This window comes from Nomascus leucogenys, chromosome 22a (genome assembly GCF_006542625.1).
Source record: "Nomascus leucogenys isolate Asia chromosome 22a, Asia_NLE_v1, whole genome shotgun sequence".
Lineage (NCBI taxonomy): Eukaryota > Metazoa > Chordata > Mammalia > Primates > Hylobatidae > Nomascus > Nomascus leucogenys.
In genome coordinates, this window is record NC_044402.1 from 106,642,293 (window position 1) to 106,660,127 (window position 17,835).

Genomic DNA, 17,835 nt, shown 5'->3' on the forward strand with positions numbered 1-17,835 from the left:
TAGTTTAATATAATTTGTGCACATTTGTATATGTGTATGAAGATGTTATGAAGTACGCATATCAAAACTGTCATCAATGATTACTTCTTAAAGGACTAAAAACAGGATTTTAGTTTATTTTGTTTATGTTATTTTAATTTTATTAAAAATAACATTTTTTATTGCTCTGTCACCCAGGCTGGAGTGCAGTAGTGTGATCATGGCTCACTGCAGCCTCAACCTCCTGAACTCAAGTGATCCTCCCACCTCAGCCTCCTAAGTAGCTGGGATCACAGACATGCAGCATCACGCCTAGCTAATTTTTAAATTTTTTGTAGAAATATAGTCTTCCTATGTTGCCCAGACTGGTCTAGAACTCCTAGGCTCAACAAATCCTCCTGCCTCAGCCTCTCAAAGTGCTGGGATTACAGCATGAGCCACGGCACCCAAGGAACAGGATTTAGTTCATATATTTTGGTTTAACTTTTTTTTTTTTTTTGAGAGGGAGTTTCACTCTTATTGCCTAGGTTGGAGTACAATGGCATGATCTTGGCTCACTGCAACCTCTGCCTCCCAGGTTCAAGTGATTCTCCTGTCTCAGCCTCCTGAGTAGCTGGGATTACAGGCATCCGCCACCATGCTCGGCTAATTTTTATATTTTTAGTAAAGACAGGGTTTTACCACGTTGGTCAAGCTGGTCTTGAACTCCTGACCTCAGGTGATCCACCTGCGTTGGCCTCCCAAAGTGCTGGGATTACAGGTGTGAGCCACCACACCCGGCAGGTAATAATTCTTAAAAGCAGTATCAATTATGTAACTAATAACACTTTCGGTTTGTTTAAAAAAAAAGAAAGGGGAGTAGGGGAAGGCAAAATTCTCAAATGGAAAACATTCAGTTCACTAAATATATTACTAAATGGTTTCTAACATACACAATGTACTACTCTCTTTTGTTTCTGGTGTCACAGGTGATACTTACCTTGATAAATAATGAAACAATCCTTTGGCAAATCCTGTCGTGTGATACAACCTCCATCTGCTCCCAGGAGAAACAGCACCTTGGGAGAGTTCTTCCGAATTGCTTCCACCCCAGGCTTATAGCCAAGGTCCAAAGCAGCTACTTGACTTGCAATCCTGCAAAGCAATTATGGAATTTTACCATAACTGCAGTGTTTTCAATGTAAAAAATTAAATGTGATTTTTGGAATAATTTCCTTTCAACAATGTCAAAAAACCCATTTTATTTTATTTTATTTTATTTTTTTCGTGGCGACAGAGTCTCACTTTGTCGCCCAGGCTGGAGTGCAGTGGCATGATCTCGGCTCACTGTAACCTCTCCCTCCTGGATTCAAGCGATTCTCCTTCCTCAGCCTCCCAAGTAGCTGGGACTACAGGCACGTGCCACCACACCCAGCTAATTTTTGTATCTTCAGTAGAGATGGGGTTTCACCATGTTGGCCAGGCTGGTCTTGAACTCTTGACCTCAGGTGATCCACCCGCCTTGGCCTCCCAAAGTGCTGGGATTACAGGCGTGAGCCACCACACCTGGCCAAAAAATCCCATTCTTACCCATTTAAAATAGACGCTAAAACCAGAAACAGCAGTCTTTTACTGTTTTGAGAATGGCAACCAAAGAAATGTCAGATTCTTAGGACACTCTGTCTCTCCATGACATAGTATTGAATGAAATAATTCTAGAAATTTTATGCCAACTGTAATTGCTTTAAGTCTGATTCTTATTCAATAAAGTAAGACATAAAACATGATAAGCCATACATATTCATAAAAGAAAAATCAGATTATTTCGAAAATGAAAAGGGAGAAATTGAAAAACCACTCATTAAACTATAATTCAGCAAAAACCATAATGAAAAAACCAAAACCTTATGGAAATTTTTTCTATGAATATATATTACTCTTATAAGCAGAAAATAATCTTTTAAAGAAGAGGTCTGGAATAAATATACTTTGAATAGCAGGGTTGTTGTTTTGGTTTAGCTTGCTATTTGTTAACTATCTAGAAATAGCCATTCTGAGTACCTAAAACAAGTTGGAAGCATGCTTCGAAAGGCTCAGAAATGGTTATCCTGTGTGCCCCAATAGTTCTACTTTTAGAAATATATCCTAAGAAGATAATTTCAAGTGCAAAGGTATCTGTGCATCACTGTATTATTTAAGAAGTTAAAAACTACCATCAACACACATATTAAAAAGAAAATGGCTAAAAAAATTTATAGTATATTCATGATATCAATTAGCCATTAACGTTTTTATTTACAATTTCTAGAAAAAAAATTCTGATCATAGTAGGAAATTCTCATTTGGCAATGAAAACCTATTAAAACCAGGATACAAAATTGTATTCACAGTATAATTTCACCTATGTAACTAAAAAATATTACACAGCTGTGAGGTGCAGTGGCTCATATCTATAATCCCAGCACTTTGAGAGGCCGAGGGCGGCAGATCACCTGAGGTCAGGAGTTTGAGACCAGCCTGGTGAACATGGTGAAATCCCATCTCTACTAAAAATAAAAAAATTAGGCTGGGCGTGGTGGCTCACACCTGTAATCCCAGCACTTTGGGAGGCTGAGGTGGGCAGATCGCCTGAGGTCAGGAGATCGAGCCCATCCTGGCTAACACGGTGAAACCCAGTACCTACTAAAAATACAAAAAATTAGCCTGGCATAGTGGTACGTGCCTGTAGTCCCAGCTACTCAGGAGGCTGAGGCAGGAGAATTGCTTGAACTTGAGGGATGGAGGTTGCAGTGAGCTGAGATTGTGCCATTGCACTCCAGCCTGGGCAACAGAGCAATACTCCATCTCAAAAATAATAATACTAATACTAATAAAATAAAAAAATTAGCCAGGTGTGGTGGCATACGCCAATAGTCCCAGCTACTTGGGTGGCTGAGGCAGGAGGATGGCTTGAACCTGGGAGGGGGAAGCCGCAGGGAGCCAAGATTGTGCCACTGTACTTCAGCCTGGGCAACAAAGTGAGACTCTGGTCTCAAAAAAATAAAATATTACACAGGGTAAAAAAAAAAAAAAACTAGAAGAAAATGCATGAAAATAGCAGTAATAATTATCTACACATTGCAGAATAAGGATCAGCTCCATTTCTGCACATATCTGTCTCTTTTCAACTTACCTAAATTAAACCTGCATTATTGATATGGTTTGAAATAAAGGCCAGGTGCAGTGGCTCATGCTTATAATCCCAGCAGTTTGGGAGGCTGAGGCAGAAGTATCACCTGAGCTCAGGAGTTTGAGATCAACCTGGGCAACATAGTGAGACCTTGTCTCTACAAAAACAAAAAATTAGCTGGGCATGTGGCATGCGCCTGTAGTTTCAGCCATTTAATACTTGGGAGGCAGGGGTGGGAGGATCGCTGGAGCTCAGGAAGTCAGGGCTGCAGTGGATTATGATCACGCCACTGCACTGAGACCCTGTCTCAAAACAAAAAGCCAAATAATTAAAAAAAAAAAAAAAAAAGAAATCCTTCAGCTGAATTCTCATATAAGCTTACATTTTTATCATTTAATTAAAGAATTTGTTGCAATTTTTGAACCAAGGTATAACTAATATAACAATTTTTAAAGTACTTCACTTTTTTTCTCAACACTCACAGTTATTTCAAATATTTTTAATATTCCTTATCATCTTGGGCTCTTCTCACACAGAGTAAAGGTCTATTTCACATGTGTAACTGGTATAATGTTGCTAAATGTTGTTTGTAAATTAAATTTAACAGTGTATCAGGAACACATACATATACACAAAATTACTTGAATTTATAGTATATAAAGCAATTACTCAACAAACCTATGAAGGATATTCATAACTTTCCAATCACCAGTAACACCACTAGTCATCCGAATCTTTTGTGCAATGCTAGAAACAGCTGCAAGAATTGCTGCTCCATCATTTCTTTGGAGTGCAGAACTGCCTAAAACCACCATTGGTTTTTTAGCTTCCTTTAGGACCTATTAAAAAAAAACAAAAAACTTTGATTTTAAAATATTACAAGTAAGCTGAACACCTAACCATATTTGCCTCTATAATGTATGTTGTCCCAAGTCTTAGGTGTAACACGAATGTCTTCAATTTGTTAGCCCAACATACAGACACACATATACAACCAGATTTAGTTTAATCCAAAGCATCTTGCCAATGCTACTGTGAAATATGCCTGAGTGAGTATCAGCTAAGACACGTTTTCTAAAAGTAATTATTCAGAATAAAAAGCCTAGCAAATTATCCTGTGGTCAGAATAACTATGGGCAGGTCCCAGAAACACTGGGGAACTTCTCTCCAGAGATTCAGATGGTAATTAAAGAATAGGAAAAACCATGCTTAAGTATCATGTCTACTATCTTCCATCTACCTACCATGCCACAGATAGGGAGGAGGAGGCAAGGAAAGCAATGATCACTAGATCACAATGTTAAATACCTACAATTTTAAGGCTTTGTTTTAAACCATAGTAACTCTGAATGACAAAAACTGGGAGAATGCATCCCAAGAGTAAAGGAAACTACAGATTTCACAGAAGATGGGCAAATAAGATGTAAAGTTATAGGCCAGGGGTGGTGGCTCACGCCGGTAATCCCAACACTTTGGGAAGCTGAGGTGGGTGGGTCACTTGAGGACAGGAGTTCGAGACCGGCCTGGCCAACATGGCGAAACCCCATCTCTACTAAAAATACAAAAAAATTAACCAGGCGTGGTGGTATGTACCTGTAGCCCCAGCTACACAGGAGGCTGAGGCATGAGAATTGCTTGAACCTGCGAGGTGGAGGTTGTAGTGAGCCAAGATTGTGCCACTGCACTCCAGCCTGGGCAACAGAGTGAGACTCTGTCTCAAAAACAAAACAAAACAAAACAAAACGTGTAAAGTTATAGAATACACGTCTCATTCTCCCACCCATCCTTTGTGTCATTCTTCAATAAATAGCTGGCCACAATCAAAGAATCAGCATGGAAATTATGCTGAGATATTATAAAGAGGAATACATTAATCACAAGAGGAACTTGCCAAGGAAATATGAATCGTTGAGAGAAATAGTTTTTAACAGTCTCAAAGACACTGAAAAATAACACACTGTTTCTCACTTAAAAACTCAAAGAAGCAACACTGTAGAGAGTATTATATAGTAAGGAGATTTTCATCAGCGAATTCAGGAAAGAACTGGAAGAGAAACAAATAATAAATACCATTCCAGAAACAATAAAAAACTAAATAGGCCAGGTGCAGTGGCTCACGCCTGTAATTGCAACACTCTGGGAGGCCGAAGTGGGTGGATGACTTGAGCCCACGGGTTCAAGTGCAGCCTGGGCAATGTGGCAAAACCTCGTCTCTACAAAAAATTGGCCAGGCATGGTGGTGCACACCTGTGGTCCCAGTGGTGGCTGCAGCGAGCCAAGACAGCACCATTGCACTCCAGCATGGGTGAGAGAGTCAGACCGTCTCAAAAACAAAAACAAAAAAAGAAAGAAAAGAAAAGAAAGAAAACATGATTAAATACAGGGACAGGAAAGACAGGGTACAGGATACAAAACAAATGGAAAAAGGAAAAAAACACAGATATGAAAAACCAGGCAAGGTTGGCTCACGCTTGTAATCCCAACATTTTAAGGAGGCTGAGGTGGGAGAATTGCTTGAGGCCAGGAGTTTGAGGCCAGACTGGGCATCACAATGAGCCCCATCTATACAAAAAAATATAAAAATTAGCTGGGCATGGTGGTGTATGCCTGCAGACTCAGCTACAGGGGAGGCTTAGGTGGGAGGACTGCTTAAGCCCAGGAGTTTGAGGCTACAGTCAGCTACAATTCTGCCACTGCACTGCAGCCTGGGCAACAGAGTGAGACCTTAAAAAATATATATAGAAAAGAAGATTTGACAACTGCATTGCCAAGAGTTCTTTTTTTTTTCTTTTGAGACAGGGTCTTACTCTTTTGCCCAGGCTGGAGTGCAGTGGCATGATCTCGGCTCACTGTAACCTCCACCTCCCAGGTTCAAGCTATTATTATCTTGCCTCAGCCTCCCAACTAGCTGAGATTACTGGCACGTGCCACCATGCCAAGCAAATTGTTTTTTTTTTTTTTTTTTTTGGTATTTTTTAGTAGAGATAGGGTTTCACCATTTTGCCCAGGCTGGTCTTGCTCCTGACCTCAGGTGATTTGCCTGCATTGGCTTCCCAAAGTGCTGGGATTACAGGTGTGAGCCACCACATCAAGAGTTCTTAATGAAGGTAACAGAATTAATGAAAAATATATTTAAATCTATTATAGAAGAAAACGTTCTCAGGCCAGGCGCAGTGGCTCACGCCTGTAATCCCAGTACTTTGGGAGGCCAACACGGGCAGATCACGAGGTCAGGAGATCGAGACCATCCTGGCCAACATGGTGAAACCCTGTCTCTACTAAAAATAAAAAAAATTAGCTGGGCATGGTGGCGTGCGCCTGTAGTCCCACCTACTTGGGAGGCTGTGGCAAGAATCACTTGAACCTGGCAGACTGAGGTTGCAGTGAGCCGAGATCATGCCACCGTACTGCACTCCAGCCTGGGGACACAGCAAGACTGTCTCAAAAAAAAAACAGAAAAAAAAAAAAAGAAAAGAAAACATTCTCTGAAAATAGCAGTCACCTATCACATGGGGATGGGAATTAGGAGAAAGGAAGACTTTTCATTGAATATTTTTTAATATTTTTGATCTTTTAATCATAATTTTTTTTCTATTCAAAATAAACAAGTTGTGCTTTGCTACTTCATCCTCTTGCACATCACCTTCTTCCCTACACCTGAGACTGTAAGTGAAGCAACCATCTTGGAACCACAAGGAGAGAGACACACAATCACATGTGAGCAAGCAAATGCACCGATGACAGCGAAGCAGGAAGGCAGGCTCTCTTTGATGATATCCTTGGACAACTGCATCAGCTTTTTTTTCTTTCTTTCTTCTTTTTGTTTTTTTGAGATGGAGTCTCACTCTGTCACGCAGGCTGGAGTCCAATGGCGTGATCTCAGCTCACTGCAACCTCTGCCTCCTGGATTCAAATGATTCTCCTGCCCCAGCCTCCCAAGTAGCTGGGATTACAGGCCACCACACCCAGCTAATTTTTGGATTTTTTTTTTTTTTAGCAGAGGCAGGGTTTCACCATGGTGGTCAGGCTGGTCTCAAACTCCTGACCTTGTGATCCGCCCGCCTCGGCCTCCCAAAGTGCTGGAATTACAGGCATGAGCCACCGCGCCCAGCCTGCATCAGCTTTCAATGTGCCTATCTCCAGACCCCCTTGTGTGACAAACAGAAACTCGTTAGTTTTTATTTATTTATTTTTTTGAGACGGAGTCTCGCTCTGTCGCCCAGGCTGGAGTGCAGTGGCATGATCTGAGCTCACTGCAACCTCCGTCTCCTGGGTTCAAGCGATTCTCCAGCCTCAGCCTCCTGAGTAGCTGGGATTATAGGTGCCCATCACCACACCCAGCTAAGTTTTGTATTTTTAGTAGAGACGGGGTTTCACCATGTTGGCCAGGCTGGTCTCGAACTCCTGACCTTGTGATCCGCCCACCTCGGCCTCCCAAAGTGCTGGGATTACAGGTGTGAGCCACTGCACCTGGCCAGAAATTCCTTAGCTTCTTTCATTTTTTTTGAGACAGAGTTTCACTCCTGTTGCCCAGGCTAGAGTGCAATGGCGCAATCTCGGCTCACCACAACCTCCACCTCCCAGGTTCAAGCGATTCTCCTGCCTCAGTCTCCCGAGTAGCTGGGATTATAGGCATGCACCACCATGCTCAGCTAATTATGTATTTTTAGTAGACATGGGGTTTCTTCATGTTGGTCAGGCTGGTCTCAAACTCCCGACCTCAGGTGATCCACCATGCCTGGCCAACTCCTTAGTTTTTCAGCCACTTCCACCACCACGCATATATTCTAAAATAATGAGAACCTCGTATCTTTAGACTGAAAGTACATTCTGTCCTATAGTCTTATAGTGATGTCTTCACCTTTAAGACATATTTTGGTGAAGTTACTGAATTTCAAGAATGATAATCAGAATCCCAGCACTTTGGGAGGCCGAGGCGGGTGGACCACAAAGTCAGGAGTTGGAGACCAGCCTGGCCAATATGGTGAAACCCTGTCTCTACTAAAAATACAAAAATTAGCCAGGTGTGGTGGTGCGTGCCTGTAGTCCCAGCTACTCAGGAGGCTGAGGCAGGAGAATGAACCCGGGAGGCGGAGGTTGCAATGAGCCAAGATCGTGCCACTGCACTCCAGCCTGGGTGACAGAGCGAGACTTCATCTCCCTGCCAAGGAAAAAAAAGAAAAAAAAAAGATAATCAGGACAGGGTTTGGGGCGGGGCGGGGGAATAAAGTTTACATGCTTCTTCACTAACAAAAGGCAGTGTCTATAAGCTCAGAAAGGGGAGGAAAAAAAAGTCTGACCCTGGAATTTCACATCCTGACAAGCTGTCTCTTCAGGAATAGACATTCCCAAGCAAGCAAGAACTCAAGGAATACAGGCACCCATGAGCCACCTTTGGGAAAAGCAAAACAATAAAGCCAACAACAAAATGAATTAAAGAAAGAACTCAAATGAAAAAAACATGTATGAAAATAGGAGGACTGGTAAAATTTTAAGGAATAACTCCTTTTGTAATAAAGAAAGATTTAAATGAAGTTAAAAGTGCAATTCTTTCAGTTTTACTTTGATTTCTTTTCAGATAATTTCAAGAAAATTAAACTCTGGTAAATAAAAACTGCATGTAGAGTATGATCTCATTTTTGTTTGACTATTCATCCATCTTGCTTTGCTCTCCGTATAAATGGAGAGATGATTATGATGTTTTATCAATACCTGTTTTGGGGTGGTGGAATTTTAAGTAATGTTTTACTTTCTTCCTCATGTTCTTTTCTGTATTGGTGTAAGTTTTTTGGGGGGTGGGACGGAGTCTCGCTCTGTCGCTCAGGCTGGAGTGCAGTGGCACAATCTTGGCTCACTGCAACCTCCGCCTCCTGGGTTCAAGCAATTCTCCTGCTTCAGCCTCCCAAGTAGCTGGTACTACAGGTGCACACTAACTTTTGTTTGTATTTTAGTAGAGACAGGGTTTCACCGTGTTGCCCAGTCTGGTCTTGAACTCCTGACCTCAGGTGATCCGCCTGCCTCGGACTCCCAAAGTGCTGGGATTACAGGCGTGAGCCACCGTGCCCAACCTGGTGTAAGTTTTAACACTTACATAGGATTATTACAAAAACAGTTAAGTTTAAATAATAATTAAAAATCAACAAGAGTAGATACATATAAGTTGAGAGCACCTGGCTAAATGGATGGCTTCCCGAAGCAATGTCTTGAAGAATTCTGGGGGAGTCTCCCAGGTGGTCATATGTGTAAGTGAGGTCCACTGGACTGCCTATAAGGGCCACTTTTAAGTCATTATGCAGCCAGCTGAAAAAAAAACAACATTTTAAGAAGTAAACAACTAAGCTAAGCAGTTACTGGTCTCATCAATCCTAACTGATACATCTGTTTACTATTACAAAATGTTAAAAGCACAGACAATACATTTAACAGATATGATTTACTATGTACCTTTCAAAACAGTGTTGCAAAAAGGCATGCCAAGGCAATTCAATACATTAATTTGCTGTGTAGAAATGCTATCTAGACCAGGCGCAGTGGCTCACACCTGTAAATCCCAACACTTTAGGAGGCTAAGGCAGGTGGATTACTTGAGGTCAGGAGTTTGAAACCAGCCTGACCAACATGGTGAAACTCCATCTCTTCTAAAAATACAGTATTAGCTGGGCATGGTGGTGTATGCCTGTAGTCCCAGCTACTTGGGAGGCTGAGACAGGAGAATCACTTGAACCCAGGAGGTAGAGGTTGCAGTGAGCTGAGATTGGGCCATTGCACTCTAGCCTGGGCAACAAGAGCAAAACTCTGCCTCAAAATAAAAAATTAAAAAAAAAAAAAAGCAATGCTATTAAGCCAGCTATAAAAGTTATTTATTTATTTATTTTTTTGAGAGAGTCTCACTGTCACCCAGGCTGGAGTGCTGTGGTGCGATCTTGGCTTGCTGCAAGCTCCGCCTCCCGGATTCAAGCGATTTTCCTGCCTCAGCCTCCTGAGTAGCTGGGATTACAGGCACCTACCTCTATGCCCAGCTAATTTTTGTATTTTTAGTAGAAGGCAGGCTTTCACCATGTTGGCTAGACTGGTCTTGAACTCCTGACCTCAGGTGATCCACCCGCCTCAGTCTCCCAAAGTGCTGGGATGATAGGTGTGAGCCACTGTGCCCGGCCTAAAAAAATTTTGATTTTAGAATTAATCTGCAATTTTTATTTTGCAGTATTTACATGGCAAGGTCAATTATCTCTTAATTATCCATTAAGGATATTTAAACATTTTCATAATTCATGAAAATATACTATGTTATTCATATTTATTCTCTACAGCAGGGAACTATGGCTCCAGTTCCTCCGAAAAGTCGTAAGTGCAGTGACTATACAATCTGGTTTGTCTGAGATAGTGCTTTTTTTTTTTCCCTGTTATCCTGATGTAATTATTAATTCCCTCTTTCACTCCCCTAGTTTAGACAATAAACTATATGGCTACCCTCTTTATACATCTCTAAGATGTAAATCTAAAAGACAGAAAGCATGCTAGAAAATAACTGGTTTGTGGCCGGGCGCGGTGGCTCACGCCTGTAATCCCAGCACTTTGGGAGGCCGAGGTGGGCGGATCACGAGGTCAGGAAATTGAGACCATCCTGGCTAACATGGTGAAACCCCGTCTCTACTAAAAATACAAAAAATTAGCCGGGCGAGGTGGCGGGCGCCTGTAGTCCCAGCTACGCAGGAGAATGGTGTGAACCCCGGGGGGCGGAGCTTGCAGTGAGCCGAGATCGCGCCACTGCACTCTAGCCTGGGTGAAAGAGCGAGACTCCTTCTCAAAAAAAAAAAAAAAAAAAGAAAGAAAGAAAATAACTGGTTTGTTTCTTAAAAAAAAAAAAAAAGTCAAAAAAGGGACCAGAAGAGTCATGAAACTAATTGTAATGTATGACTCCAGAATGGATCCTGAGGAAACAAAAAAATTGCTATAAAAGAAATTATGAAAAAAAATCAATGAAATTTAAACGGAGGCTTATGAAATAATATTGTATCAAAACTAAATTTCTGGCTGGATGCAGTGGTTTATGTCTATTACTCCCAGCACTTTCAGAGGCCAAGGCAGGAGGAACACTTGAGCTCAGGAGTTCAAGACCAGCCTGGGCAACATAGGGAGATCCCATCTCTACAAAAGGTATTTTAAAAAATAAGCTGGGCATAGTGGTGCATGCCTGCAGTCCCACTACTCAGGAGGTTGTGGTGGGAGCATCATTTGAGCCCAGGAGGTCAAGGCTGCAGTAAGCTGTCATCATGCTAACATATCTTAGCCTGTGTGACAGAGCAAGACCCCTAATACAAAAACTAGCTGAGCGTGGTGGTATACGCCTGTATTCCCAGCTACTCGGGAAGCTGAGGCAGGAGAATTGCTTCAACCCAGGAGGCAGAGGATGCAGTGACCCGAGATCGAGATCTCAGAAACCAAAAAAACTAAATTTCTTTTTTTTGAGATGGAGTTTTGCTCGTTGCCCAGGCTGGAGTACAATGGCGTGATCTTGGCTCACCACAACCTTTGCCTCCCAGGTTCAAGCGATTCTTCTGCCTCAGCCTCCCAAGTAGCTGGGATTACAGGCATGCGCCACCACGCCCGGCTAATTTTGTATTTTTAGTAGAGATGGGTTTCTCCATGTTGGTCAGGCTGGTCTCAAACTCCTGACCTCGGGTGATCCACCTGCTTCGGCCTCCCAAAGTGCTGGGATTACAAGCGTGAGCCACCGCGCCCGGCCTAAATTTCTTCATTATTTAAGAGAATGCTCCTTGTTCTCAGGAAATCCACACTGAGAATTTAGGTATAAAAGGGCACCATGTCCACCAGAAACTTCCAAATGATTCAGAAAATTAGATTCACACATATACACACACATATATATGTAGTGTATATATATATACACACACATATATATGTAGTGTATATATATATACACACACACATATACACTATATATGTACACACACACACTCAGAATCATAATACAAATATGGCAAGATGTTAACATCAGTTAATCTACGTGAACAATATACAAAATGGTATAAAAAGACCAGCATCTTGAATTATTTCAAAATAAAAAGCTAACAAAGTAAATTTAGAAGACTGGCAAGGAGAGGAGAAAACGGACCTAGTAGAAATTGTTGCAACTGGGCATGGCAGTTCATGCCTGTAATTCCAGTACTTTGGGATGCCAAGGCAGGAGGATGGCCTGAACCCAGGAGTTCGAGACTAGCCTGGCAACGTAGCAAGGCTCCATCTCTAAAAAATTAAAAAGGCCGGGCGTGGTGGCTCACACCTGTAATCCCAGCACTTTGAGTGGCTGAGGCAGGCGGATCACGAGGTCAGGAGATCGAGACCATAGTGAAACCCCATCTTTACTAAAAATACAAAAAATAAGCCGGGCGCGGTGGCGGGAGCCTGTAGTCCCAGCTACTCAGGAGGCTGAGGCAGGAAAATGGCATGAACCCAGGAGGCGGAGCTTGCAGTGAGCCGAGATCGTGCCACTGCACTCCAGCCTGGGTGACAGAGCGAGACTCTGTCTCAAAAACAAAAAAATAAAAAATAAAATTAAAAAAATTAAAAAAGATTTTAAAAATTAATTAAAAAAAAAAAGGCTCGGCACAGTGGCTCACACCTGAAATCCCAGCACTTTGGGAGGCCGAGGCGGGCGGATCACAAGGTCAGGAGATCGAGACCATCCTGGCTAACATAGTGAAACCCTGTCTCGAGGCGGAGCTTGCAGGGCCGAGATCCCGCCACTGCACTCCAGCCTGGGTGACAGAGTGAGACTCCATCCCACCAAAAAAAAAAAAAAAAAAATTGTCTTCCAGTTATCTTTTGGAGTATCACTACCACTAACACTATTAGGAAGATGTCATTTTTCACATATAAAACAAAAAAATTACATAATTATTTTTAAACCTTGAATAAATACTATTACCAACCTCTTTCGAATTCTAGCATTAAACAGTGGTGCCTCAAAACGTGGATTTGTACCAACCAGAAGTACAACATCTGCCTCTTCCACACCAGCAATTGTAGTATTAAGAAGATAATTGGAACGCAAATCTGTGCTAGAAATACAATATATAAAATGCAAATTTACTTTAAAATTAAGAGAATTCATGAAATATTCTATCATCAAACCCATTGCCTTCCCAAACAAAAAATTTTATGAAGTATTTCTAAATTAAATGAACATTTCAGATACTTTTTTTTTTTCTTTTTTTCAGACAGTCTCACTCTGTCACCCATGCTGGAATGCAGTGGCGTGATCCTGGCTCACTGCAACCTCCACCTCCCAGGTTCAATCAATTCTCCTGCCTCAGCCTCCCAAGTAGCTGGGATTACAGGCGCACACCACCACGCCTGGCTAATTTTTTTGTATTTTTAGTAGAGACGGGGGTTCACCATGTTGGCCAGGCTGGTCTCGAACTCCTGCACTCATGCGATCTGCCTGCCTTGGCCTCCCAGAGTGCTGGGATTACAGGCGTGAGCCACTGTGCCTGGCATGAGATACTTAGTGATAAGTGGATTCCTCTATTTCCTATAACTTCTGGTTTGATCTTGGTCTATATGTGAAAATAAATTGGGGGATATGTTGGAGAATCCAGATTGTCACATTTTATACATAACTTGTAACTAAAAAAAAGAAAGGAAAGCCTAGATCCTAGCTTCATATTTCTCACCCAGCTCCTGCAGTGGGGAAGACCTCTTCAGTGCATAAGGTGTCAGAGTCCACTCTATTAAGCAAATCTTTGAGAGCTACTAGGGCTTCAGCATCGACCAAGCCACCTGCAATTGCTGCCACATCTTTGCCTTGAAAACTCTGCAACTAGAAACAGATGAAAAGGGCATCACCAAGAAACCTATATGCAGCAAAGACCATAATGAAATGTTCAGAAAATAAAACAGTAATTGTTTTCAAGTACAAAAAACATTAACAAACTTCTGATTAAAAAGTTTTACAACATGCCCAGGGGCAGTGGCTCATGCCTGTAATCCCAGTACTTTGGGAGGCCGAAGCGGGTGGATCACCTGCAGTCAGGACTTCGAGACCAGCCTAGCCAACATGGTGAAATCCTGTCTCTACTAATAATACAAAAATCAGCTGGGCATGGTGGCATATGCCTGTATTCCCAGCTGCTCAGGAGGCTGAGGCAGGAGAACTGCTTGAATCAAGGAGGCAGAGGCTGCAGTGACCCGAGATCAAGATCGTGCCACTGCACTCCAGCCTGGGTGACAACAGCAAAACTCCATCTCAAAAACACAGAAAAAGTTGTACAACAATTACTAATTAATCTAAAAGTGAAAAGCTGCAGAGGTGTTATGTGGGGCCACAGTTAATAACATCAGCTTAGAAGGAAGCTGTTTTATATTTAGGAACAAAGGCATTTCAAAATGAGGTCTGGAGAATGAAGTGGAACTATAGTTACCGTAAATGCAACCTCCTCTCAAGTATCTGCCTTTCCCTCTAGTGCTTTATGTTGTCTTTCTCTCACAAGACAACTATTCCCTCCACTTGTACTCTGGCAAGCTCATATTCATTCTCAGATTCTTCTTTAAGAATCACCTTCTGTAGGAAGGCATCTTTTTTTTTTTTTTTTTTTTGAGGTGGAGTCTCGCTGTGTCACCCAGACTGGAGTGCAGTGGTGTGATCTTGGCTCACTGCAACCTCCAAGGAAGGCATCTTGATATGCCTGTCCTAGTTAGGCATTCCTCCTACGTGCTCTCACTCATATTACTCCTTATATAATTACTCATAGCTGCATATAATAATTGCTGAATTGTGCAACTTTCTCCACTACAAGATTGTAGGATGCAGGAATGATATGTCCGTGGTCTTTATATCCCTTAATCTAGCATAATATCTAGCATATGTCCTCAGTAGATGTCTGTAAAATGGAAGGAGATTAAATCATAATCTTGGTAAAAGGAAAAAAGGGAAGAAACATACATCCCCCCTCTTCATGGCAAAGATGTTTCTTGATAATCACAAACACTATTTAACACTATTTATTTCGAATTTTACCATTCCAGCTACACGAGAGAGTGCATCCTCCCAAGAAGTATAGGTTAAAAGCCCTTTTTCATTTCTGACCATTGGCTCGGTAAGTCTTTGACGTTTTAGCCCATCATAGGCAAATCTAGAAAACAGAAATTACACCGTTGTGGAATCTTGCTAAAGAAGTAACTATAATTTTCAAGTTAAATCAACAAGAAATGTTATTTAAATACAGTACTGGTTAAAGTGTCAAATATCTAAACACCTAGATACAAGTAATTATTCCAGATATTTTTAGAGATGAACTAATAGATTTTATGAACTTCACCTAAAACTAAAATACCATCTGAAAGTTTGATTTCTTCCCTTAAATCATACAAAAAAAGTTTGATTTCTTCCACTTTCAGCTAACTGAACAATCTTAAAATTACAACACAAAAAATTCTGACAGCTAAAAAAGGCAAATCATTTTTATTTACAAAACATGAGTATCTCTAAATATTTTATCAAAATTATATTGTGCAAACTCTTCTATTTAGCTTCTTTTTCAAGCAATCATCCCACCTTGGCCTCCCAAAGTGCTGGGATTACAGGTGTGAGTCACTGCGCCCAGCCTAGCTTCTTTTCTCTAACGAACAAACTGAAATAAGTTGAGAACGTATCAATCTACTTGAATTTCTCCATGGGGGAGGAAAAAATATCTTTCTCAAAGTAAATACAATATCCGGGGATTGACCTAGGACTATTAAAGTCAGTATTATCACATTATATAAGGAGCTCAGATTCCAGTAGTCTATATTCAGTAACTAATTTGCAAATATAAAAGCTAATTCTTTAAAATTATTATAAAATTTCCTTTAAATAAACTGTAAAAGTTAAGGAAAACAATATAGCATATACCTGGTTTTATCAGAGATCCACTCTTCATTGATGTCCTCATGCATACGTGGCAAAATCCTCATCACTTCTCCAGTTCTTGTGCTAACCACAATATTACTTCCAACCGCATCCATTACATCAATGGATTCTGTCTTTCTGAGAAACATATACGGTGTTTACTATGGTGCTTTTGAGAATAAAGAAAGTTTCTGTTACCTGGTTTACCAAGAAAAATTTTTTACAATTCATTCCCTTTCTGAATTACTTTGGAAAATGAAGCTTAGAGGAACTACAATTAAATAAAAGAACCCCCCACCTTTTTTTTGCCATGGGGTCTCACTCTGTTGCCCAGGCTACAGTGGCATGATCATAATTCACTGCAGCCTAGAACTCGGGCTCAAACTATCCTCTCACCACATTTTAAAAATTTTTCGTCGAGGCCGTGTCTCATTATGTTGACCAGGCTGGTCTTGAACTCCTGGTCTCAGGCAATCCTCCCACCTTGGCCTCCTAAAAGCTGGGATTATAGGTGTGAGCCACTGCTCCCGGCACACCCACATTTGAACATACAAATTCCTGGCACAGTAAGGAAGGCTTTAAAACTATTATCTGACACAGAAGCTAGTTTGAAGGGGCTCCAACTAGCCAAATCTGGGACAATTCAACAAGAGGGGCAGGATTTCTGTCTATGGGAGATTAAGGAGCTCAAAAAAATCTTCCCACTGAAAAGTAAAAGTAAAGCTGGCCAAAAATGACAAAACCCACAATTTTAACAGTTTAGAAATCTAAACGCATACAACAATGTGCGAAGCATTTATGCACTGAAAAACTGGTGGCTTGGCTCGGTGCTGCTCCTACACTCCTCTCCACCCCCTCAAAATGGAATTTCTTCGAGGCTGAGGCAGGCTGTGAAGATGAGAACTTCTTTGGTACAGATGGAGACAACTCACTTAACTTGCAGCACTAGGCAAACTTGTTTGTGGAGGTGATGCTTTGGAGGTCATCGTAACTGAGGATAGCCAAGATTTTACTAGCCTAAGTTTGCAGTGGTAATTGCGGCAAGCATTCCTAGCAGAGGCTGCTACATGTGCAGGTGAAACCAGAGAGAGCTCAACCTATTCATGAACTCCTGGATAACACTGAGACCCAAAGGGACCAGTGCAAAGTAATAGCTGGGCAGACTTGAAAACAGCCTGAACTTTGAATATGCTCCTCCATCCACAAACAGATCCACTGGCAAAGAACATAACTCTTATTAGGTCAAGGTGTTTGAAGTACAATTATACCTGACTACTAAACTATGCAGACACAGGGGAACTCCTAAGAAGCCTCACTTAAAAATAAAACCAAGAATATTAACATATGTGCAAAGAACCAAAGAAAATCATGTTTAAAAACTGAAGGGGATGTATGACAACCACGAATCAGCAAGTAGAGATTCTAAGTAAGGACACAGAAATTATACAGAAACAAAAAGCCAAATCCCAAGTTGAAAAGTATAAAGTTTAAAATTGGATGATAATTTGTTATGTTTTAAGAACCTTAAAAATATTCACACCTCTTGCATCTATCTACTCCATTTCTTGGTTTAATCAGGAGAATGAGAGATATACACAGAAATTTGTAAACAGCAATACTTTTTATAGATTTGTAATCATAAAGAAATATACAAGCTAAATGTCTATTAGCCGAAACTGGTTAAATAACATGACATTCCTCATAGTTGAAAACTTAATAAACAATAGAATGGGAGACTATATATCTAAAATATCAACACTATTAAACTCTTTAGAAGAACACATGAAAAAAATAATTT

The 17,835-nt window shown here is 41.1% G+C and overlaps 1 protein-coding gene across 1 annotated transcript in view; it reads right to left on the reverse strand.

The window, feature by feature from the left end:
* Positions 1-17,835, reverse strand: part of NDUFS1 (NADH:ubiquinone oxidoreductase core subunit S1) — a 36,530-nt gene that overhangs the window by 5,565 nt on the left and 13,130 nt on the right. The window contains exons 9-15 of the mRNA XM_030803947.1: positions 16,041-16,175; positions 15,168-15,282; positions 13,825-13,970; positions 13,081-13,209; positions 9,298-9,427; positions 3,806-3,966; positions 959-1,113 (exon numbers count right to left, since the gene is read on the reverse strand). Of these exons, the coding sequence (XP_030659807.1) occupies positions 959-1,113; positions 3,806-3,966; positions 9,298-9,427; positions 13,081-13,209; positions 13,825-13,970; positions 15,168-15,282; positions 16,041-16,175 (971 nt within the window). The remainder of the gene's footprint in view (positions 1-958; positions 1,114-3,805; positions 3,967-9,297; positions 9,428-13,080; positions 13,210-13,824; positions 13,971-15,167; positions 15,283-16,040; positions 16,176-17,835) is intronic.